We start from the raw sequence: 26,065 nt of genomic DNA on the forward strand, positions 1-26,065 counted from the left end.
TCTTGAGCAATTTGTTCATTTTATCTTTATCAAACTCTTTAAAGTGGAAAAGCTGACAGTGCTATCTCATTCCCCTGACAGTTTTGAATCCAATAAATGTAACAACTACCAAAGTGATTTGTATGTTTAAAACATTCAAAGATTAAGATTATTTGATATCACTAAGATAAATGTATGCAAGTTCCTTTTGTTTAAGTCAGAATAATTTAGTCTTTGTAGAAAGATACTAATCCTTCATAATATATGTAAAAATGATTTCTGGGATATATATTAACTTTTGCCATTTAATAAAGCAGTCTATGTAGACGATGTAGTTTGACCTATGTCATCTTTTCAATATCTCAAGGGGTGTTTTAGAAGGCATAAGTGGAAATGTTGAAAGGGGTGACATTGATCAGTAGGCACTGTATTGATAGACTACATTATTGAATGGAACCACTTTTTTAACAATATATTATTTATTTATTTATTTTTATTGTGGGAATGGAAACACTTTTGTACAACTAGTTAGAGATAATAAACATGTTCAAAAATATGTAAAAATTTAATGCTTTACAATATGTCACCAAAATCTTATTGACATTTTGTCTTTTAAGATGCCCTTTGGATAAATAAGAGCATTAAAATATAAAGTGTGTTGGATTTGAACTTCTTAGAAATTAAGGAGAGGATTATAAAAATGTCATGGATATGATTATAAAAGAAAAGGTTGCAAAATATTACAAACAGTTGCAAAATGCTGAATAAAGTAGCTTCAGAGTTGATAGATAACAGAGTTTTGAAGACGTACTCAGTCAAATTATATCAATTATATCAATTTGGATTCAGCCTGAAAACAGTGCTTTTATCATAGTATCTATTAGAAAAGAATAAAGAAAAAGGGGGGGAACCCTTAATACAAAGAAGTCTTAGAGGAGCAGTATTAGAGGAGCTGAAATCCAGACAGGAGAAAGTGAATCAAACATGTGTAAATAACAGAAAGCCATGCCTCCAAGCCAGACGTGGAAAGACTGAGGAGATCCTGGTATTATGGAGCCCAAGACCAGACCTATTCCATGAAAGATAAATCCACAGGTGATGTTTACTGGCAAGAAAGATCACCTGGCTCAGAGAGGAGAGCAAGAAGGTTGGAGCATAGGGTGGGCACTTTTCTTTTTGCTCTGTTATCTGCCTCTGCCAGTGTTTCTCCTTGTCTGAACTAAGTCATAAGGCAACAGACAAAGGAACCTCGAAAATGAAGTTTACAAAGTTAAAAAGAAGAGAGAGAGAAATGGATCAGAGCACAAAGCAACCAATGATCAGCACATGTGATCAATTTGCACAGCCTTTTAGATTATTTGTTTTTGTTGTATAAATCCATTTTACAGGATATCTTGACGGCTTAGCTTCTCACAACATTAGTGTCCTCATTGAGCACTCCTGGCTTACTCATTGCAGTAGGGAGAAGAACATTGAAGAGGTGAGTACAGGAAGCACTTAGCGCATTCATACATAGCTATGGATTCTAATCACTTACCTTGAGTGGGATTTTAATATGTCTACTGTGATTGCTGGCCGTCTCCCTTCATGCATACTCCCCAAACTCAATATACTTCTTTGCCTGCTTGCTTACAGTAGAAAATATTCAGAGAACAAACCTTTCATTCCACAATTAGAGATAAAAGGTTTAAATTACAGGTACCTGGTGGTACCTGTAATTCTTTTCTACAAAAGAATTTCAGTCAAAGAATAGTCAATCAATCTGTCAAGCTCTTCCTCTGTAACATGACTTCCAGAGAGTCAGTCTGCACACAAGTAGCTAAAGGATTAGCTGTCAAGAGGAGGAAGAGAACAGGAAAGAGGCAGAGGAAAAACTTTGAAGATTTAGCCAATTTTGTCTATGGTAATTTTCTACCTAGTATGCAAGCAAAATCTGCAGTGCCTTCAGCATGTGTGACACATTTAATGGATCAGGTGGTTCTCAGTTCATGATGAGCAGCTGTGTAAAGAGTCAGGAACACTCAGGCACATGTTGATCTGCCCATGTGTTCTCAGTTACTCTGAGGTAGAAGCATGAGGATTGTGGGTTCAAGGCCAGTCGCAGTACAATGATCTTAGACATACATACAAATACAAGTGCCCAAAGCACTTGTGTAAATACATGAGGCCTTGAATTTAGTCCCCAGTATGGCAAAAGAAATGGAGAAAGACAGGAAAAGGAAGGAAGGAAGGAAGGAAGAAAGGAAGGAAGGAAGGAAGGAAGGAAGGAAGGAAGGAAGGGAGGAAGGAAGGAAGGAAGGGAGGAAGAAAGGAAGGAAGAATGGGGGAAGGAAGGAAAGATGGGGGAAGAAAGAAAGGAAGGGGAGGAAAGAAGGAAGGAAGGAAGGAAGGAAGGGGGAAACAGGAAAAAGGATGGAAGAAAAAAGAAGGAAAGAAAGAGAAAGAAAGAAAATAACCTGTTTAAACACTGGGCCTTACATTAGAACTTTTAACTGTATTAGAAAACAGTCATTTGCAATTATCCAGGCTCCACACACAACCCAGGTCTGTCTCAGATGCCTAGGGTTCCATGTGGGTTCTTTTGTCTTCTTTTCACCCTTACAGGGGAAAGGGGTGTCTGTGAGATGAGTAGCTGCCCCAGCAATGCCTATTACAAGGATAAAGTTAGAGCTTGCCAAGATTCCATTCAACTCTAAGGCACTGGTTTCAAATATAAGCTTATTATAATTGTGTCTTCTTTAATTCATGGCTTTTCGGCTTTTCAAAATAAGATGCTTTCTGATTTATTATTGGCACAGTAAAAAAAAAAATCCCTCCCGGATTGTTGTTGGGCTAAATGCCAATTGAGACTGACCTCCTTTTGAATTCTATTCATTTTAGCTTCTATTAGAACATTTCTTTCTTTTCAGATTGCCTTCCACCAAATCAGTGACAGTTGTTCTTTTAATTTACTTACCGGTTTGTAATAATTACTGATAAATCCCTGAACTATTTCTACTACAAATTGTCAAATAATTTTCTAAGAGATCAGCTTTTATTAATAATGTTCTATGACAATTTATTGTTTCTCTTATACATTCAATATTTTCTCTGGTGTGTGTTCTATTGAAACAATTACTGTGCTAGATATATTTATACAGCTTGAGATCTTATCATGATATACATAGTTCACTGAGTGAAACAGAACATCCAAAGTCCTGATTACTGTTTTGGTTTGAATATGTGCAGTAAATGGCAAGATAAGTGAGTTAACAAAATATTAGTATATACACAGTGTGTAAATACACTTACTATATTATTTATGGTATTGTTTGACCTACTGATCCATATTTAACATCTATATCTATATCAAGTTTAGCATTGTATAAAACATTGACCCATCTCTTTTCTCCCTGTGTCTTTCTATCAATATGTTAGCATTTTATGAAACACTAGGCTGAATTTTACAGAGAAGCGCAAAGAAGTGTATAGTGTAGCAATATTTGCTGTAATGAAGGTTAGTCTAAATTCAATCCAAACATATTTGAAAGCCATAGATGACAAAGGGACCAAGGAAAGTCTATCGTATAAAAGAACTGAGGTTAGGGATTTGAGAAATTGTAACACTCAGATTTAAATACTTTACCTTTCTAACTTATCTCTGTACCTTCTCTATGTTACCTCCTTAAACTGGATTTCATTCTAAACATGTGTTAAAAGAAGCCAAATAAGAACAACAGCTTCAAAACCCTGTTTTCCTGTTCTCAATACAATCAATTTCATCATGTTAAAAATCAATTATTTTATCCCTATTTTATTTATACCACTGAACAGTTGATATAAATGTTTTGACTTCAACACGTGACCTCTTTCTTTTACACACATTTAAGACTGATAGCAATAAGTCAAATTATATTTTGCAAATTCAAACCAAAACATTTAGTTTTCTTTTTTGTGTTATGTTTTTATCTTGAGATGGCATCTGGCTCTGTAGCCTAGGCTAGCATTGAACTCATGATTCCACTGGTTCAGCTTCCTAACTGTTGGGGGCATGTTGAGTGTAAATCATTTGGAAGGTTTTTGCATTATTGAGCACGTGTCAGCATGTACTTTTGTAGGTAGGAGCTGAGGTTTTTGCATGTCAGACAATAAGAGATAACACAGAGAGCAAAGCTAAAAAACCAATTGTATTATAAGCTGCAAACAGCAATTCAAAGACTGGTTTTAAAAGACAGAAAATGAGAAAAATGAGGAAGGAACTTCCAAGTGGCAAATCAGAGAGGAAATTTCCTTAAGGCAAAAAGATCTCAGGGAATGGGACGGAAGGCAGGAGCTGGGCTGGGAAGTGATGCTGAGAATTTGTTCACACCAGATTGCTTGTGTCTTCGTTCTATAGAGGACAGCGATTTGTGGTATAAGATAGGAGGTGTGGCCTGATCATGGCCAAGCTCCTGTATCTCACAGCAAACACTGAGGATGGGAGCAGGCAGTTAGCAAAAATCAAGAGGCATAAAGGGACTGCATTCAAACTTTTAATATTTATATTGTATATTGTATATATTATATTTATTATATGTATATTTTATATGTATAATCGATATCACAAATATATTTGAGGGACAATTTAAGGATTTATCTATCAATCATCTATGTGTCTGCCATTTAGCTATTGGTTTAGATATTAAGGTACTAACCATTGGAAACAATATTATTCACAGCTATATATTTTATTTAAGCTAGGAAGAGGAACTTTTCTAAGGTGGTTTCAAAGGATGAGTGGTAAAGGACTGTTCTGAATTTAGGGGAAATAATATAAAGCATTTTGGACTCTGGGAGAATCTGACCTAGATTTTTTTAGGACTAAGGATCCAAATATCAATCTTAAAATAAGGATGCTATATATTTTTTTTCTTATTCACTTTGCCTCAGGCACTTGGCCCAAAGGCCATAATGAATCCCTTCTGAATGAGAAGTGGGTCAGGTGCTTTAGGGTCTCTCTCTCTCTCTCTCTCTCTCTCTCTCTCTCTCTCTCTCACACACACACACACACACACACACACACACACACACACACACACACACACACACACACACACACACACACACACACACACACACCCTGTAGATGTAGCTTAGCGCTAACAATTGAATCTGGTACTCTTAATTACATAAGAAATGTTGGGGGGGGGTGGTGTTCACAATAACCTGGTATTTCTAGGATCTTTCCTCACTGAGGATGGAAAGTTGGGAAGTGGGCATTGTGTTAGTGGTACTCGATCTTCTAAACAAAAGCCGTCGCTGAGCTAGACTAGATTTCACCCAAGTGTCCAACACTGAATCTTCCCCACCAAAACTAACCTCAGAATAAATTAAATCCAACCATCCAGCTGCCCTCCTGATGTCACCAGCTTCCACATTCTCTGTTGCTAGGTACCCTCGGTACTTTTACTTTCCAGAAGCTCCAGTGGCTGTTTTTCCGTGAACTCAAATACACAGTCTTTGGCTCAAAGGCTGTGGTACTCAGGCTGAATCCTTAGAGAAGAGCCACCACTCAGGGCCTGTCCCAAAGGGTCATCCGCACCGCGCTCTGTGTGGTCGACCACTGCTCACACACCAGCAGCCGCTCGGGATGGAGAAAACTATGTTGGGTAAGAAAGGAAATGGCCCCTTAAATCAGTTAACTGATGTAAATCAGTTATGATTAAGAAGAGTCTGAGGTCTCTGATTTTAAATTTGTAAAGAGCCTCTTTAAAGATGAAGAAGAATGAAAGTCACTAATGTGGTTATGTGAAATGAGGCAATAGGAAATGGTTAATTTATCCTCAGTTTGGCATCTACTCAACAGGATTCATCTTACTCTATACGATGGATTTTCATAATAATCACATCAAAAATATTTTTTGATTTATCAAAGAGCATAAAATGCAATTTTTACCACCTAAATTAAAAAAATCTATAAGCATGTTTTGTATGCATAAATATAAATCCCTAATTTGTTCTTTAGAAAACATACTTCTTTACTCGAGAATGAAATATGTAAGGCTGTTGAATTTAGTTACCTTGGTAACATCTGGAGTGAGCTACTCCATCTAAAAATACATCTCCTTCATTGTTTATATTGTATATGGAAATTGTAATTAACTGACATTTATGCATCTTTCTAGGAAGTGATAATGTTCATCTTACCTGAAAATGAATAAATGATACACTGTTCAGTAGGTATATGTAGCAATTTCAGCCTGAAAAATACATATAGGATGATTTTTAATTATAATAAAAATCGGATTTGCATTTTGCTAACTGAATTTGATTTAAAATGTACTTCATTTTATCACTATTCTTTATTGATAAAGATTTCTTTCAGTATACTTCTAAAAAACTAGTAAATCCTATTTTCCTCACAAATTAAATAATTGTATTAAATTTTTTCCACTGTACTTTTCTTTCAATTTTCTTGGAAAGAAATAGCTAACAATCAGAAACAGTTTATTATAAAAACTTCAAGCAGTGTGAAAAAGCATGCACATTTCTAGGTTATGTGTACAAATAAGTTCTATTTTCAACAACACTAGACCTTTAAAGGATTGTTTTTTATATTTTACATCATAGCTATGGAGACTTTGTTATGTCATTTATTGCCAGTTTCTGAAATTTTCTGAATATTTTTCGTCTGTAACATAAACTCCATTTTTAAATGGAAATATAAAATGAATAATTCAATAGTTTCATGATAGGAACATGCTTTAATTTTTTTCACAAAATAGTTTTAAAAATCACTTTTAAGCTAGGCTCTAGTGCCTAATAACTTTATACCAGTTAACACCTGTAGCCTAATAACCTAACTACTCAAGAGGCTGAGTACGGGAAGATAGTGATTTCAAGACAGCTTGTGCAAAAAAGGTTTATGAGATCTGTTTCCATAGAAAAATCTGGGCATGGTGGAGTACTCCAGTCATCCTAGCTATGGTTAAAAATATAACTAGATGACTAATCTAGGCCAGCCTTGGGAAAAGGCAAGACCCTATCTAAAAAAATAACCCAAACAAAAAGGCTGGAGGTGTGGCTCAGGTGATATAGTATCTACCTGGCAAGCTTGAAGCCTTAAGTTCAAACTTAAGTACCAAAAACATACAACTTAAAAATGTATTTTGTTGAAAATAAAATGAAATGCCATTTGATTTTGTTTTTGACCAAGGCTTTGATGTTCATTCTGCACCCTTGCCTCTTCTATGACCAATTTTATCTATCTTAATTTTATTTGAGGTACTCTAGATTAGACCCATGGTAGTACACATGCAGGAAAGCACTGTACTACCTGAGACCACCCCAGGCTTTTTGTTTGAGTATGCATACATTATGTATATCTATGCACACATGTATGTGTGTATGTATGTATGTATGCATGCATGCATGCATGAAAGCATGCGTGCATGTATATATGTGCAGACATATATAGATATAGATATATTAGATATAGGGTTTTACTAATGTTGCCTGAGCTGGCTTTGAACTTAAGAGCTTCCTTTCTTGCTAATACAGTAGCTGGAACCCATTTGGTCGTTCCCCCAATCTCGACACCAAAAGTTTCCCTGCTTTCTTTTGCAGTATGGCTCTGCTATTTCAGTTTCAGTTTTCAGACATGCCCACTTAGGTTACTTTGAAATCTGTACATCTCTTCAATATCACTGTGTTCCCTTCAAACCATTTACTTCAGCAGAGACAGAGTAATTGTTTTAACAGAAAAGTTTTTTGCCAGATGTGGTTTGTGGATGCTCACCACTCATGAGAGTGAGTAAGGAAGAGTGCCAGTTTGAAATTACTTAGTCTACACAGTGAGACTGGTCTGGGGGAATATTTATATACTACATATATACTATATGTATATAAATGTATATACTCACATATATACTATATGTATTTTATTATATGTAATATCTAATATACTATATTATGTATATAATTACATATGTTATATATTACATATATTATATAATATGCTTTATATATAATAAAAATATATAATATTTAACATGTAATTATATATGATATATGCTTATATATTATATATTATATATTATACATGCTCTTATTATAATCATGTAATATGTAGCATATTTATTATATGTAATATATTATTATAATTCTATAATACACAATACATATTATATTTTATAGTGTATAGTATATGGTATATATTATTATGTATTAAAATATATACTAATAGAGAATAATATATAATATATATTGTTATATATACTATTATACACCATATATATACTATATATATACATATATATATACATATACACACACACATATATATATATATATATATATATATATATACCAAATATATGCTAGATATATTTGCTCTTGTCTACTCAGCTTAAATTCGAAGATCGCTGAAATGCAAAAAAAAAATTCTTAGTCTTTTTCCTCCTGTTTTTTTCTTGGTTCTACTGTAGACTGTCTCATATAGAGAGTCTACAACTTGAACCACACTCTCAGGCGTGTGTGTGTGTGTGTGTGTGTGTGTGTGTGTTTGCACATGCTTATTTTTCAGGTAAGGCTTTGTATTTCAACTCCCATGTTTTTTCCAGACGCTGACAGTCAGTTACTATCGATTACTATGCCTCTAGCCTAGCTGAAGTCATAGGCTTTCACCCCCCCACCCTGCTTCTTGACTGAGATGGGGTATAACTGTATTGCCCTGCTGGCCTTCGTCTGCCATCCTCCCCCTCTCTACTTCCTGAGGGGGCCAGTGGTGATTCTCTCCCTTCCTAGTTTATCTTTGTCATTCTCTTCTAGGTGCTCAGTACTCCAATTTCACTTCTCACTTGCCCTCATGTTCGCTTATCTGTGACTTCACAGTGGTCTCTCTTTCTCTGGTCCCCAAATTCTCCCTCCTGAAGCCTGGCTGAGGCTCAATTATCATAGATGTTGAATTGTTATCATGTGTTTTGGAGTTCTTCTCTCATGCCTTTATTCCTCATACTTGATCACAACCTTTTGATTCTGGTATTACCTGCATGTTTATTTTTCTTTGCCTCTTAACTATCTGTGAGCTCATTCAATGCAGAATCTCTAAAGTCCAGATATTTAAGTCCATATTGGCCACAGGTAATCCTTAATAAAAGTTTACTAAAAAATGAACAGCTGGGCACTGGTGGCTCATGCCTGTAATCCTAGCTACTCAGGAGGCTGAGATCTGAGGATCACTGTTCAGAGCCAGCCTGGGCAGGAAAGTCTCTAATACTCTTATCTCCAATTAACCACCAGTAAACCAGAAGTGGCACTGTAGTTCAAGTGGTAGAGTGTTCGCTTTTTGCTGAAGAGCTCAGGGACAGCACTCAGGCCCAGAATTCAAGCTCCATAACTGACAAAAATAAAAAATAAAAAAAATGAATGAAAGGTGTAACTCTTTTAGAATTTAAACATTTATTTTTATTAATGTAATTAATTAGAGGGCCTGAAATCTTTCCTCATACCCTAAAAAATACTGCCTACTGGATGCTATTAGGAAATGAACAAAAATCACAACTTTTATCCTTCTCCACTTATAGCCACATGGTTTCTTAAAGGAAACAATTTTCCCATCTTGCTGTGTCATGATACTTTATTAGTAATGTATTTTTTATTTTCATAAATTAACATCATATAGATAAAATATGAAATAAATTACAAAAATAGAATGGTAGGTATTGTTTTAGGTAAACTTGTCTATTTTCTTTTTACAAGCTTGTGAAAAAATTGACTCATGTTTTTCCTATATATTACAATGCAATGTGAAGAACACCTTAATATTGTAGCCAGTAAAATATTGATTGACCAGACATACTATTTTTGTTAATTTCTGTTTTGTAAATGTTTGCTATTCTAATTAGCACTGAAGAGCCACACCATTACAAACTTTTTAGGCTTAAAAGTCTAAGTAGGTTATAAACTGAATTAAACTTTAGGAATGCAGTTAATAATTTTGACACATATTCATTACTCATAATTATTGTACCATTGTGCAATAATGGGTGATACTTCTTTATAATCAGTTTTCAACATTGGGAAATTACCATTAGCATTAACTGGGGAAAAATAAAGTCTGTTTGCCAAGTCATTATCATAGGGAAGCCAAAGGAGGATATTTGCAGGAGAGGATCACAAAGGCTCAATAGCTATGTGTATAAGATCATATAAAATGATACTTACCCAAATGATCTTCAAGAAATGGAACCAATAATTTTTGCTTATTTTGTTATAAATTTTTTTCTCCTTAGTCATTGTTTTTGTTTTCTGTTCTTTTTGTCTTATATGTAAGTTTACATCTTTTGGGTAGCATGAGGGGAGCACAGAAATGCATAAATACAACAATGAAGAAATATGGCAGTGATACTAGATAATTTACTGTACAATGTGTGTATGTTGAGAAGGAAAAAACAAGGGAAGAAGTGACAATGTTCACAAAGAAATGTACTCATTACGTAACTGTAACCATAACCTCTCTGTACATCATCTCCACAATAACACTAAATAGTTTTACTCTATTAAACTTTCTCTACTTAGAGATTGCATTTGATGTAGCACCATTGTTTTTGTAGCTTTATCTTCTTTATATTATTTTATTTCATTTCTTGATCTTCATTGTACCTTCTAAATTATTAAAATAATTGTTCATATTTTACAAGGGCTATGGAGTAGGCTAAATTGCATATTATATGTTTTAAAATCTGTGGCAAAATGCAATACATACACTAAGAGCTTGTTAAGTGTAAGTTGAGGTAGAAATTGAGCGACATATTTATTAAAATGGACATAAATTTTTGTTTCCAACAGATGATTCTGCTGCAGAGAGTTTTAATGGCAATGAGACTCTGGGGCACAGTTCAGTGGCTTCAGGGGGAACGCAGGGCAGGGAGACAGGAGACTCCAACAGCGATGGCAAGGCTGTGCTGGAACGGGATGAACAGCCACTGAACTTGAGTGACAGTCCCTTGTCTGCGCAGCTGACTTCGGAATACAGAATAGATGATCAAAGCAGTAATGGAAAAAACAAATACAAGAATCTTCTAATTTCTGACCTCAAGATGGAACGAGAGGCTAGAGAAAATGGAAGCAAGGTAAGCTCATATTGAGATTCTCAAGGCAATTTGTAAGTTAGTCTGGAAGATCAGAATGATATATCGATATGTCTACAAGTGACAAAAATTATTGCCAATATAATTTTTTAAACAAATTCCTGAGCTGGACACTGATGGCTCACACCTGTAATCCTAGCTACTCAGGAGGCTGACATCTGAGGATCGTGGTTCCATGTTAGCACAAGCAGAAAAGTCTGTGAGACTCCAAGTAAAAAGCCAAGTGAGAGAGTGAGGCCTTTTGTTCAAGTTCTAGAGCTTGTTTAAGTTGTTTAAATAGGGATACAGGTGGACCCACTGCAACAATGAGATGTACAAGATGTTATGTCGAAAAATGAACTTTACAACTTTGGTGCGAGGGGGCGGAACGGGAAGGGATGGTAAGGGAAAACAAAGGAGGAGGCAACAATGCTTGATAAATGCACTCATTAACTTGCCCATGTAATTGTAACCCCTCTGTATGGTATTTTCACAATTAAAAAATTTAATTAACCCACCCAGCAATCCCACTTTTGGGCATTTACCCAAAAGATCACAAACAAGACCACACTAAAGCTGCCAGCACAACTATGTCTATTGCAGCATTATTTACCATAGCTAAGATATGGAACCAACCCAGATGCCCCTCAGTAGATGAATGGATCAAGAAAATGTGGTATATATATATACACAATGGAATTCTATGCCTCCATCAGAAAAAATGACACTGCCCCAATTGTTAGGAAATGGAAAGACTTGGAAAAAATTATATTAAGTGAAGTAAGCCAGGCCCAAAGAAACATAGGTCCCATGGTTTCCCTTATTTGCAATAACTAGTCTATGTCTGAGTCAAGCAGAAATGGCCAGATAAGTTGGTTAGGCAAAATGAACCCCAAGATAAGGACTCAAATGGTTTTTCTTTCTTGCTATTGTTTCTAACATATTTATAATATGATTTCTTTGTTGCTTTGTATGTCCCTCCCCCACAGTATAACCCCTGTTTTCACTGTATTTGATATTGGTATAATTTGTGGAGGGGAAGAGAGAAAACAAAATGTTTGAATAGGGATACATGTGGACCCATTGCAGCAATGAGATGTACAAGACATTATGTAGAAAAACCAACTTTATAACTTTGGCAGCCTTGGCGGGGGCGGGGGTGGGGGTGGGGGGGAAGGGAGAGGGAGACATGCGGTGAGGGATGGAAAAGGGAAACAAAGGAGGAGGCAACAATGCTTGATAAGAAATGTACTCATTACCTTGCTCATGTAATTGTAACCCCTTTGTACGGTATTTTCACAATAAAACATATTGAAATAAAAAATTAACCCAAATAATTAATTAAAATAAATAAAAATTCTAACAATAAGTTACCAAGACTTTATAAATGTATATATGTTGTGTCCCCCCATTGTAATACCCAAAACAATAGCTTACAAAACGGATTATGTCTAAAACTTTTGGTATTTTTTGATAAAATTATTTGATTTAATATATTTCATCTATATAATCTACTTATGTCTGTGTTTGGGAATTTGCCCAGCTCAGGTGTGAACAGTCCATCAAAAGCACACAATTTTGAGCTATAAAAAGATCACTAGGTTGGTTCTCTAGATTGGATAGGTGTACATAGCAATAAAGTTTTGATTAAATTGTCTAGTTTGCTTTTGAGAACTTGAGGCGGTAATTTACTTAACAGATCCCAGGGTCAGTGTCTGTGTCATAGATGAAATATGTGGATGAAATATCTACCTGGAAGAGAGACTTTTTTTTATCACACATGCAAAAGACAATAACATGTCTCAGACATTAAATTTCTATGTTCTTTATATTAAACTAAATTGTACCCTTCCATTCTCATTTATTTAAAATGTAAGCTTAAATTTCTACTAATTTGAAATTACTCCTGGGCATCATTTTGTTCTGTAAGTTTATAAAGAATGTGGGCGTTCCTTGCCTTTCTTCAGCTTGTATTATATTCTTGTTTTTAACATAGATCTTAAAAGCAAAATGTCTTAATCTGGATCAATTTCCAAATTTGCTTCAGGACTTTGCTTCCTAAATTGGCTTTAGCTAAATCTCCTTGCCTGCAGGTGTGTTGATTTATCCTTTTTTAACCAAGTCACCAGACAAGATCAGACAATTAGGCATTTCTGCCTGAGGGAGGTTGCTGCAGCTTTTGCTGGTGTAAGTGGACAAATACCATCTTCATTGGTTTAAAGTCACATCACACAGACCCAAAAGATTATGTATGCACTAACAGGATCAGAATTTCTACATATACTAGAGGAAACAAAGTAACTTATGTTATCTTGTATTTTGTATTATCTTGTCTTTGTCAGCATTAATCATGAAATGTCTTTCTTTGATATCAATAGCTTTTGGAAGGCAGCTATGCTAACCACTATACCACCAACCCCTGCGATCAATAGCTTTTGTTGGCCACTATCAAGTCTGAATTATAAACTAATTTTGGGCTTGTCCATACACATTAGCTTGTTCAGCTGAAACACCTGCCATGTCTCCAGTAGCTTTTCCAGAGCTACTTTCATCACTCTGAAGTTCCATGACATTTCCCAATTCATTTTTACTTTTCTAATAAAATCACCATGATAACTAGTTTGAAAAGCTTTTCTATGTCTTTTGCTATGGTGTTTGGAATCAAATTACTGGCCATGTCCTTCACGTCACTGTCTATACTTTTTGCCTTACCCTTTTCTATTTTTTGGACTTGTTGACCCTGCTTAGACTGAGAATGAGAGGCTTTCCATAGTTGATTGTTGCATTCCTTTTAGTTAAATAAATCCAGAACAAACCAACAGATAACCATTGATAATCTTAACGCTAACATAAATTTTGTTTGTAGTCTGATATTTTTTTAACTGTGGAACAGATTCTTTTTAATGGATAAGATCAATACCATGGAAGTTTGGTAGGTGTTTCCCTGAAGATCCTCAATAATTTCCTAAATTCAGCCTCATCATTTGGTAGATGAGGAAGGCTTGCTTCAAATATCCAAGTTTGTGGCCACTGCAACCTTCATGAAAGTTTGATTCCCTGATTCTTTGTTACTTCTGTCTCTCCAATATTTCTTGTACTGAACATAGCCAGTGCTGTTACATCATTCCAGTTTTCCGCAGAAATCAACCATTTTTTTCCTTGGTTTTAATTATAGTTTTGAAAAATAAAAAGGAAATTTATCAGTAGAAAATATTTTCTTTTTTTTTTTTGTAAGTACAGACATTGTTTTTGGGTTCAAACATGAAGAGTTCAAGTAAGAAAGTGGTATTTCTGTGGAAGTGAGCGTCCACATGTGCTTTCTAGAGGAAATGTCTTAAACTTTGGTAGAAGTGTAAGATTGCCATTTTTTGTTCAGGAGTCTCTTGCGTGACTCTGTGAAGAGTCTTTAAGACAGATGGAGAAGAAGCTTGGCTTGTGAGTGTGCTGCTGTCCATTCTGAGCTGTGCATTACTGGAGGAAAAAAATCATCAGTATTGCACAAGATAAACATTTTGGCACCAATTTATTGTTCATCTACTTTCTGAAGGGTTCTACATAGAAGGAACTACAGTATTAAGCAAAAATATCCAAATGAATAAAGAAGGTTCCTCTCCAAAGTCCAGCAGAAAAGAAAGACAAACTTGTGATCTAAATCAAGAAGTGATATACTGGGTAGAGTGGCAGGTAGGATGAAGGACAGAGCTATACACTTAGAGAACTGTAAGATTCACAGGGAGAACTAGAGAGAGGTGAGTGCTGGAGGGCAAGGAGGGGCTATTACAATCAGGAAGATTGTATATTGGGGGATTGGGCATATTGTTAACATGTGTTTATGAGCATGCTTGTCTGGCATGGAGATTTGCAGGGAATTTAGAATCGCTCCCATGGAAAAGATGTGTGATGAAATGAAATACAAAATAGCTCCATCAATAAGGGCTTTAGGCTATTTTCAATTTTGGATTATGTTCAGTAATGTTAACTATAAAGTTGTATTTAGTTTGGAATTTCAGGAAAATTATTCATACCTAAATTGTAGGGGATAAATAAGATAGAATCTAGGGATGGGTGTTGGGGGCAGACGGGGCAGAAATTTGGTCAAGTAGCTACTATGGCAACTCAGAGGGAAAATGATAATTGGTATTAATTACATGTCAATGAGAACAGAAAGCAGGTTATAAAAAATATAAATAACCAGGTTACATTTTTATTTTTTACGTTGTATTTGCAAAAGCAGCACATGGCTTAGAAATCCCTTTCATATTAAAATATACTATCAATCTACTTTTTTAAAAAGGATGTACATTCCAGGAGTGCAGTGATGTTGACTTCCTTGTAAGTCCCTCCCTAACTGTACTTTCAACAGGTCTAACACTAGTTTAAAATCTGATGCACACTATTTTTCCAACAAATATTTTCACTGATTGTAGGAAATAAGATATAGGCCATTCCCGATTGACCCCAAAAGTTTTGGCTTGGTTTCATGGCTGTGAAAGGATCCCCTTTACCAAGATTTAGAATGAGAAAAAATTTGAGCAAGCAGGATTTGTGCAGCAGGCATTGGGGCATTAGTCTGTTCAGAAAGCTCATATGGGATAGTAAAATAGAAATTTGAAAGACTTTAGAATGGAAGTGTTGCTCAAAGGAATTGTGGCTGATACATTTCCCCTGGGGAGATCGTAGACTCAGGAGATGAGAGACTTGACATGTTCACCATCCTCCTGAAGGTAGGACTATTAGAGATAAAGAAACATTTGGGGGCTGGGAAGGTGGCTCAGTGGTAGAGTGCTTGCCTTGCGGGCTGGGAAGGTGGCTCAGTGGTAGAGTGCTTGCCTTGCGTGCATGAGGCCCTGGGTTAGATTCCTCAACACCACATTAGCAGAAAAAGTGAGAAGTGGCACTGTGGTTCAAGTGGTAGGGCACTAGCCTTGAGCTGAAGAGCTGAGGGACAGTGGCCAGGCCCAGAGTTCAGGCCCCATGATTGACCAAAGGAAAAAAAGAAAGAAAGAAAGAAAGAGAGAGAGACAGAGAGAGAGACAGAGAGACAGAGAGAGAGAGAGAGAGAGAGAGAGAGAGAGAGAGAGAGAGAGAGACAGAGAGAGAGAGAAAGAAAGAAAGAAAGAAAGAAAGAAAGAAAGAAAGAAAGAAAGAAAGAAAGAAAGAAAGAAAGAAAGAAAGAGAGAGAAGGAAGGAAGGAAACATTTGAAGACTCAGCGGAAAATTGAATTAGAGATGGAGATAGTTGTAGACAATGAGAAGAGATAACTGAATCATTTTAATCAGGAAAGAAACCACATGTGAATCTTGCCTTAGGATTCCTTCTTGAAATCTAAATTCAGCCAGAGTGTTTAGGATTCCTGACACTGAGTCAACCTTTGATTTATTTTAGTCAATCAGGTGAACTTCATACTAAGTGCTGTTTAGACAGTGTTAACATTTCTAGTCTTCAGGTGTCTCCCAACTCTCTGGTGTGACCTTAGAAAATGATTCTACTACCATATATTTTCTTCTTGGAGGATTATGAATGTGTATACACAGTTTCTGAGAAGCTGAGATTGCTAGGAGTTTAGTTTTGACCTATTTTACTGTTTTATTGTGAGTAATGTCAAATAAAATGATTATAAAACATTAAAAAAGTGAAAAGTGATAAAAATGCTTTAAAAGAATAGCTGATTTACTGATTGCTTGTTATTATGCAAATTCACTTCCTAGATTACCCAATTGAAAGACTTAATATATTGAATTGAAGGAGTTTAGGTGATATCTATTTTCTTTGCTGATAGCCAAGCTTTTAAGGCACATCCTAATAATGTTAGAATTTGGAAATGAGTAGAAATGATGACAATGAGCTTGGAAAAGAAGACCCATGGGGAATTTTTAGGGCCTAAGTATATAAAGAAAGCCCAGAAAGTCGTTAAATATACATTCTAGTACTTCCTCTAAAATTATTATTCAGAGGATAGAAAAATAATAAGTCTAATAGTGGGAGATTCATAGTTATAAATCCATTGACTGCTTGATATTTATTATTTTACTTTGATTTTCTGCTTTTGTAGTGTTTATGACCCAGTTGCATTTTACTTCATTCAGTAAAATATTCTAAAGCAATCTCCCCAAAGAATATTTCATATATCAACTCTGTGGGAGCATGTTTAGAATTTGTTGGCTATTGTACAACTGTGGTGTTAGCATACTTTGGTTTGGCTCAGTTCCCAAGACCTCTCAGTCTTCATATTTTAGTATTGGTTTTCTCCAACATGGTTCATGTAATTACTTATTAATTAAAATTTTATCAAAATGAATATTACCATTCAAATCAAGATGTTTAAAATTAGTTATAATTGCCTCCTAATAATTGGTATATAATCTTATTTAGACTTGATGAATAGAACCAATGTATTTTTTCAAAATATTTCTTTCAATGTTTTGGGTATAATGAAATTATTTATTAAATACTAGAAGCAATCGATTAATTTTTATAGTACTATTTTATCTTTGATTTTGTGACTATTCCTGCTCATTTTTCTCAATTGGATGATCTTCAACATTTGTCTTTTTTTGTATGTAGATATTTTGCTTCAGATTTAATTTCTGGATAGATAGAGCAATGTATATTCTTATTCAGGCTAGAAATAACAATAGTAAGCATGCTTAATGTGGGCTAGGATGAAGCAATAGCAATCTCTATTGCTTTTTTTTTACATTATGGCTAGATAGCCCGACATATAAACTCATGAATGTATTATAATTTGGCACGCTATGTAACAGAGTATCTTCTAAGATTGCTGTGTCTTGAATAAATATTTTTCTGTTTAGTTTTTGTTTGTTTTGAGACAAGACCTTATTTTGTAGTTCAGAAGAGCTTCAAGTTGTGATTTTCCTGCCACAGCCTCATAAAGGCTAGGGTTATAGATGAGTGTTGACTTTGTATGCATCCTTAAAGGCTAAATAGGAGGTAGCACTTAGTGATAGAGGAGAGAACTTCTAACAGAGGGCACTTGACTAAAGAACATTAGATAAGGAACAGAAAATATTGTGCATGGAAATAATAAGAGCTAAATCTGGGATGAAGAGTTGTCAGGCTTTGAATATCTATTTGAAGATTGTGTTTGACAAAGATTTTGGTTGACAAAGAATCATTTGGGATCTATAACAGAAAAACAGTCTTGGTCAGATTGTGTTTTAGGTATTTATTTTACAAGATCACTTCAAGTGACATAAAAAGTAAGAAGGTTACTAACAGAATAAAAGCTCATATGGGTAAGATGGAATAAATATTTTTAAAATTAAGCAACTAGAATTAGGTAGCTAATAGTTTGTGGCTCATATTGATTGCTTGAGCAGAAAGCCACATTTATCAGACCTGAGGAAATTTCTTTTATCGTTTGATCCTAGATACTTCATCAACTAAATCGGGACAACAACATTGAAACTATACGTAATTTCAAAGCTCAAACAAGATTGCATCTGTTGTGTTATGCACTCTATATGGAATTTCTGTTGTGGTTCTTTTAGACTCCAGAATTTGGGGACTTAGAAAATCTTACAGTATTGTTTCAACTTGTGCATATGTATTTAGGAAATCACTATTTCTTGATGATCTGTCTGTATCTGTCTATCATCTATCTGTCTACCAGCTATCTATTATTTTGGTTTCCTATTACAGTGTCTCACTGTGAAGCTCTGGTTGGCCTTGAACTTAACCAACTTCCTGACTCAAATCTCAAATGCCAGGATTACACTCATACACCACCATGCTTGCTCTTAATTGTGAAAGTTAATGTGCATTTTAGTGGTTTGAAAATTATTTATGGAAACGATTTGGACATTATTCTTTGAATAAGAAAATACTGTTTTTTTCTTATTGCTTTTGTCCCTTCTTGCCTAGTTTCCTTTTAGTTACACTTATTTTGCAGGGCTATGTTTTTATATATTATACATTTCCAAAAACGTTTTATAGATGTTAGCTCTAGCACCTATTTCTCTGAAAAATTTGCACTCATAAAATAGATCCTTGCAAAACTTGAAATCTGTGCTTGTTAAAATCTTCTCTGTCCCTGTTGCAGTTTTATAAAAGTAAAATATCATTTTTATACCACCGATTCAGATGACCTCCTCCAGAAAAAGAAAATCTTTTCTGAACTTCTAGATGGAAAGAAAAATGGGGATAGGATGACAGTATGGTGGTTTCATGGTGGCATTCCAAAGTGATATGGATCCATGAGCCTTGCTCCCTGTCACATGTTTGTTGAAAAACTCACTGACGTGGAAGTATACTGCATTGATTTTGTTCTGTTCACTTTCCCACATCCGCAGATTTTTCATCTTGTCACTCAACCTCATGAAACTTTTCACTAGGCAAGTCTCTTCAGAATTGACTTGGAATTAAAATCTGTCCTGTTCCAGTCCATATGTATACATACAATTTTCTGGCTGAGGAATTACCCTTTGTATTGTTCCCCATAAACCATAAGAAAGTGGGATGAATTTCTAGCCTGGCGATTGAAGAGCAGAGCATCATAGCAAGCCAGACATATCTGGTGATTTTTGAAATCATTCATTATGATCTTTCAATCTCATTAGGTAAAATTTGATATAAAAACAAGCATTTTAAAATTTATTTCAGTATTGGAATCTAAAGCATCTCTAAAACTAAAATTGACTTCTCAATTTTTGTACTCATTACTAAGACATGATTCCTTAGCTGTCTACATTATATAAAAGGTTTATACCACAGTTATTAGTTTACACGAGTGTAGAAGCAGAAAAGGCTTTTGATCTGCTCTGTGCAATCTGAAGTTCCAGGAAAGTCAACAGTTTGCTTCTAATTTAACTTCAAAACCCTGAAATCCAATAGCACCAATTGTATAAATTCCAGCCTGAGTCTAAAAGCTTCAACTCAAAGACTTCTAATGTCTGCAGACAGAAGAAAATGGATGTTCCAGGTGTAGAAAGGAGAGGGAGATGCGCTTTTACTTCATCTCTTGTTCTATACAGTCTCTCAGTAGACTCATAGAAATTTGCAAGAAAAATGTGTTTTAGTCAGTTTAACAATGGAACTTGAATCTGCCTGGAAACATCCTCACAGATACACCTTATCCTCTACAGAATATGGAGGCTGCTATGCATGAAAGAATGATGGATTTGGTGACAAGAGGAGAGTTTAGATAAAAAGAGACGAGGTCATTGCCAGACCAAGAGAGGTCTCTTGTGCTTGCTATAAAGGGTTTGGAGATCATCCTGAAAGGAATTGCAGTTAGAAAGCAAAATCTCTGAGGGCTGGTGGCTCGTGCTTGGAATCATAGATACTCATCAGGGTAAGATAATGAAGCTGAGGGAAAATGTCCAGGAAATTAATCTTAACCACCAAAATGTGAGAAGTGGATGTGTTGCTTAAGAGGAAGAGCATCAATCTTGAGCAAAAAATAGATTAGGGGCAGCACCTAGTCCTTGAATTCAAGCCCAGTACCAGCAACAAGAAAAACAACGAGGAAAGAAAGAGAAAGAAGGTTGAGGGCTTGGTGTCTTCTGATTCACTAAGTTTTTTTTAACTATTCAATTAAACATTTATTGAGGTCCAAATTATGTGACAGATACCATCCCGGGCCCTGAGGATGTGAAGATACATAAATCACAGTTTCTGATTTAAAATAGCCCAATCCAGTAAATGAAGCAGTTATATAAATGATTCATAACAAAACAAAAAATACAATAATAAAGATGCTTCCAGGGTAGCAAGCAGCATGAACGAATTTTAGAGCCCTTGAAAACATCAATAAAATCCAAAATATAATCATATGTTTTAGCAGCTGCCCGTAAGAAGCTCACAGAAAGGGTGGAATTAAAAACTGAATTGTTGAATAAATTCCAAGGGCAAGATGAAGAACAATATTGTGTCTGTGCCTTCTGTAAAACTTATTATATAAGAAAACAAGAAAAGAGCATGAATGAATTTTCCTGGTACTACTCTGAAATGTAAAGATGTTTATTCTCAAAAGTATTTCATACAAATATGCTAATTATAAATAAAGAGGTCAATATTAGGAAACAATCCCAGGTTTCTACCTTAAGTGGTTATAATAGATTTGAATATTAACTTCAGTAAAGACAGGATGATTCTAACTCACTGATGTACAAGGATCGTAAATTATGCCATGACTTTCTTCCATGAATGTGAGAGCTAATGGAGACTTCATTTTCACTTTTAAAATTTGTTCTGTTTTGTGTTTTGTGTCTTGCCATGTAACCCAGGCTGGACTTGAACTTAAAATCCTCCTGCTTCAGTCTCTCAGTCTTAACATCACAAGTTTATGGTAGTTTATATTTAACATTTACAACCATTAGGTTATTTTTTATTGAATAGTCCACTTTTGATGCAAGGTGTTCTGCATTTTTATCTATGATTTAACCAATAGTTATCAAGCCTATCTGTGAGTGAAGATCTGTGTAGTAGCTGGGAATTCAAGAGAAGGAAGACAAGGTAATCTACGATTCTTGGAGGCGTCAGTCCACTTGGGCAAGGCTGTTCATTAGAGAGACTGCAGTTTAGATAAGAAGATAATGTGGTAGACACACTAGGAGGAGAATTATTTTGAATTTGGAGAGTCCAAATAGGGAGTATGAGTTAGACAGAAATGAAGCATAAATTGAATTCTTTTTTTTCTTTTCTTTCTTTTTCTTTCTCCTTCTCCCCCTCTCCCTCTCTCCCTTCTCCCTTCTGTTTCTTTTGTTGTTGTTGTTGCTTGTATTCTTTTTTTTATTTATTTTATTTTTTTATTGTGAGAATACCGTACAGAGGAGTTACAATTACATGGACAAGATAATGAGTACATTTCTTATCAAGCTTTGTTGCCTCCTCCTTTGTTTCCCCTTCCTATCCCTTCCCATATTCTTCCTCCACACTCGACCCCCCCCCCAAAGTTGTAAAGTTCCTTTTCCGACATAACGTCTTGTACATCTCATTGTTGCAGTGGGTCCACCAGTATCCCTATTTAAACGATTTGTTTTTTCCATTCCCCTCCACAAATTATGCTAACATCAAATACAGTGAAAGCATGGGTTATATCGTGGGGGAGGGGCATACAAAGCAACATAGAAATTGTCTTGTAAATATGTTAGAAACAATTGCATGAAAGGAAAAAAAAACATTTGAATACTTATCTTGGGGTTCATTCCCCTAACATCAACTTATCTGACATTTTCTGCTTGACTCAGACATATACTAGTTATTGCAAATAAGGGAAACCATGGGACCTATGTTTCTTTGGGCCTGGCTTACTTCACTTAATATAATTTTTTCCAAGTCTTTCTTCCTAACAAATGGGGCAATGTCCATTCTTTCTGATGGAGGCATAGAATTCCATTGTGTATATATACCACATTTTCTTGATCCATTCATCTACTGAGGGGCATCTGGGTATGGTCTTGTTTGTGATCATTTGGGTAAATGCCCAAAAGTGGGATTGCTGAGTCATAGGGGAACTCTATGTGGAGTCTTTTGAGGAACATCCATACTGCTTTCCAAAGTGGTTGAACGAGTTTATACTCTCACCAACAATGTAGTAAGTTTCCCTTCTGTCCACATCCTCTCCAGCATCTGTTGTTATTAGAGTTCTTGATTTTTGCCATTGTAACTGAGATGAGGTGGTATCTCAATGTTGTTTTGATTTGCATTTCTTTTATGGCTAGAGAGGTTGAGCATTTCTTCATGTGTCTATTGGCCAAGCTTCTTTCCTCTTCAGAGAAGTTTCTCTTTAATTCTTTAGCCCACTTATTTATTGGGCAGTTGTTTCTTTGAAGATTTGTTTTTGGGGGATTTAATTTTTTAAGTTCCAGGTATACTTTAGATATGAGATCCTTGTCTGTTGTATGGCTAGTGAAGATCTTCTCCCAATCCATGGGCTTTCTATTGATCTTACTAGATATGTCCTTGGCCATGCAGAAGCTCTGCAATTTCATGCAATCCCATTTGTCCAACCTGTCTTTGATTTGTTGTGTTTCTGGGTCTCTATTAAGAAAATTTCAGCCTGTGCCAAGGAGACCTAGGGTTTCTCCTATTCCATCCTGTAATGTTTTCAGAGGGTCTGCTTTAACTCCGAGGTCTTTGATCCATTTGGAGTTGACTTTGGTGCAGGATGATATATAAGGCTCTAGCTGTAGTTTTCTACAAGTAGTAACCAATTTTGACAGCACCATTTACTGAAGAGGCAAAGCCATTTCCTCTAAACTCAGGAATAAGACAAGGATGCCCACTCTCTCCACTGCTCTTCAATCTAGTATTAGAATGCCTAGCTACAGCAATAAGACAAGATGCAAACATAAAGGGGATTCAAATAGGGATAGAAGTAAAACTCTCACTCTTTGCAGATGACATGATCTTGTATTTAAAGAATCCCATGGGCTCCGCTCCCAAATTACTCAAGATGATTCAAAACTTTGGCAAAGTAGCAGGGTATAAAATGAACCCTCAAAAATCAATGGCTTTTATGTATGCCAACAATGAAAAAAGTGTGGCTGAAATTAGGAAAGCAACTCCATTCCTAATAGCCCCACAAAAAATAAAATACCAACCCACTTTTGGGCATTTACCCAAATGATCACAAACAAGGCCACACTAAAGGTAACAGCACGACCATGTTTATTGTAGCATTATTTACCACAGCTAAGATATGGAACCAACCCAGATGTCTCTCAGTAGATGAATGGATCAAGAAAATGTGGTATATATACACAATGGAATTCTATGCCTCCATCAGGAAGAATGACATTGCCCCATTTGTTAGGAAATGGAAAAACTTGGAAAAAATTATATTAAGTGAAGTAAGCCAGGCCCAAAGAAACATAGGTCCCATGATTTCCCTTATTTGCAATAACTAGTATATGTCTGAGTCAAGCAGAAAAGGTCAGATAAGTTGATGTTAGGCAAATGAACCCTAAGATATGCATTCAAATGTTTTTTTTCTTTTAGGTGATTGTTTCTAACACATTTATAGGATTATTTCTTTGTTGCTTTGTATGTCCCTCCCTCACGGTATAACCCCTGCTTTCACTGTATTTGATGTTGGTATAATTTGTATAGGGGAATGGAAAAAAACAATCATTTAACTAGGGATACAGGTGGATCCATTGCAACAATGAGAGGTATAAGTCGTTATGTAGAAAACGAACATTACAACTTTGGTGGGGGGGGCGAGGAGGATTGGGTAGGGGGTAGGAGGAGGATGGGAAGGGAGTGGAAGGGGGCACAAAGGAAGGTGGCTACAATGTTTGATAAAAAATGTAGTCATTATCTTGCCCATGTAATAGTAACCCCTCTGTACAGTATTTTCACAATAAAACAATAAAATAAAATAAAATACCTAGAAATTAACTTAACCAAAGAAATGAAGGACCTCTGTGATGAAAACTTTAAAAACCTGAAAAAGGAAATCAAAACAGAACTTAGAAAGTGACAAAAACTCCCATGCTTCTGGATTGGAAAGATCAACATGGTGAAAATGGCAATACTTCCCAAGGCTATCTACAAATTCAATGCGATACCTATCAATATTCCAACCTCATTCTTCAAGGAAATAGAAGAGGCAATCTAACAATTCATATGGAGCAATAAAAGACCCGAATAGCAAAAACGGTCCTCAACATACAGAACAGTGCTGGAGGAATATCAATACCAAATTTCAAACTACTACAAAACATCTTGTTTCTAATCAAACAAGTAATCAAAACAGCTTGGCCCTGGCCCAAGAACAGACCCCAGGACCAATGGAATAGAATTGAAAACTCAGAAATGAACCTAAAGACCTATAGCCATCTAGTCTTTGATAAGGGACCCCTCCTATTTCTTTACCTTTCTCTATATGCTGGTCCTGGGGTTTTAACTCAGGGCCTCAGCATTGTCCCTGAACTTTTTGTTCAAGCTTAGCATTCTTTTTTCCATATATATTTTTTTTATTGTGAAAATACTGTACAAAGTAGTTACAGTTACATGAGTAGGGTAATGAGTACATTTCCTATCCAGCATTGCTACCTCCTCTTTGTTTGACCCCCACCATCGGCACCTCTCCAACTCTTCTCTACCCCCACCCTGAATTGTAAAGTTTGTTTTCAACATAGTGTCTTGTATATCTCATTGGAACAAGGGGTCAATGTGTATCCTTATTTAAGCATTTTCTTATATCCTTTTCCCTTCCCAAATTCCAACTCAGATGCCCCTCAGTAGATGAATTTATCAAGAAAATGTATATATATACATATATATACATATATATATATATATATATATATATATATAATGGAATTTTATACCTCCATCAGAAAGAATGACATCGGGCCATTTGTTAGGAAATAGAAAGATTTGGGACAAATTATACTAAGTAAAGTAAGCCAGGCCCAAAGAAACATAGGTCACATGCTTTCCCTTATTTTCAATAACTCTTACATGTCTAGAACAAGCAAAAAGTTCAAAAACTATGTACATATGACCATATAAGATGGTGTTAAGCGAAATGAACCCCAAGACAGGGACACAAGTGTTTTTTTTTTTCTTGCTTGCTATTGTTTATTAACATACCTATAATGCACTATGTGATTCTTCTGTTCCTTTTGTATGTTCTTCCTCCATGGTATAACCTCTATTTTCACTGTATCTGATTCCAGTGCATCTTGTATAATCATTCAAGGCTAGCATTCTATCACTTGAGCCACACTTGAGCTTTTTTAGTGCTTAATTGAATATGAGAGTCTCATGTACTTTCCTGCCAGGGTTGGCTTCAAACCATGATCTTGAGTCCCAGCACCTAGCCTGCATTTTATTTTAAAGGACCGATTTGAGACATAGCCAAAACTTGGAGAGAAGACAGAAGATGGCATTTTAGAGGGACTTAAAGATGGGCATTGCAGTAGGAGTTTGGGAATGAGGAAGATAAGGGAAAGATGTCTGGAATAAGTAAAGGCACACATATTTCTTAAAAATGCTTGTCATCACTAAAAGTAAATTGGGAAGA

The 26,065-nt window shown here is 35.6% G+C and overlaps 1 protein-coding gene across 6 annotated transcripts in view; it reads left to right on the plus strand.

The window, feature by feature from the left end:
- Positions 1–26,065, plus strand: part of Nol4 (nucleolar protein 4) — a 276,155-nt gene that overhangs the window by 148,152 nt on the left and 101,938 nt on the right. For 5 of the 6 annotated variants that reach the window (XM_070029360.1, XM_070029354.1, XM_070029355.1 and 2 more), the window contains one exon: positions 10,786–11,069. In XM_070029360.1, the coding sequence (XP_069885461.1) occupies positions 10,786–11,069 (284 nt within the window). Of the gene's footprint in view, positions 1–5,447; positions 5,607–10,785; positions 11,070–26,065 lie in introns of those variants that run through there. The other variant, XM_070029357.1, reaches the window with a different exon arrangement.

This window comes from Dipodomys merriami, unplaced genomic scaffold (assembly GCF_024711535.1).
Source record: "Dipodomys merriami isolate MVZ:Mamm:240054 unplaced genomic scaffold, mDipMer1.0.p SCAF_2, whole genome shotgun sequence".
Taxonomy (NCBI): Eukaryota; Metazoa; Chordata; class Mammalia; order Rodentia; family Heteromyidae; genus Dipodomys; species Dipodomys merriami.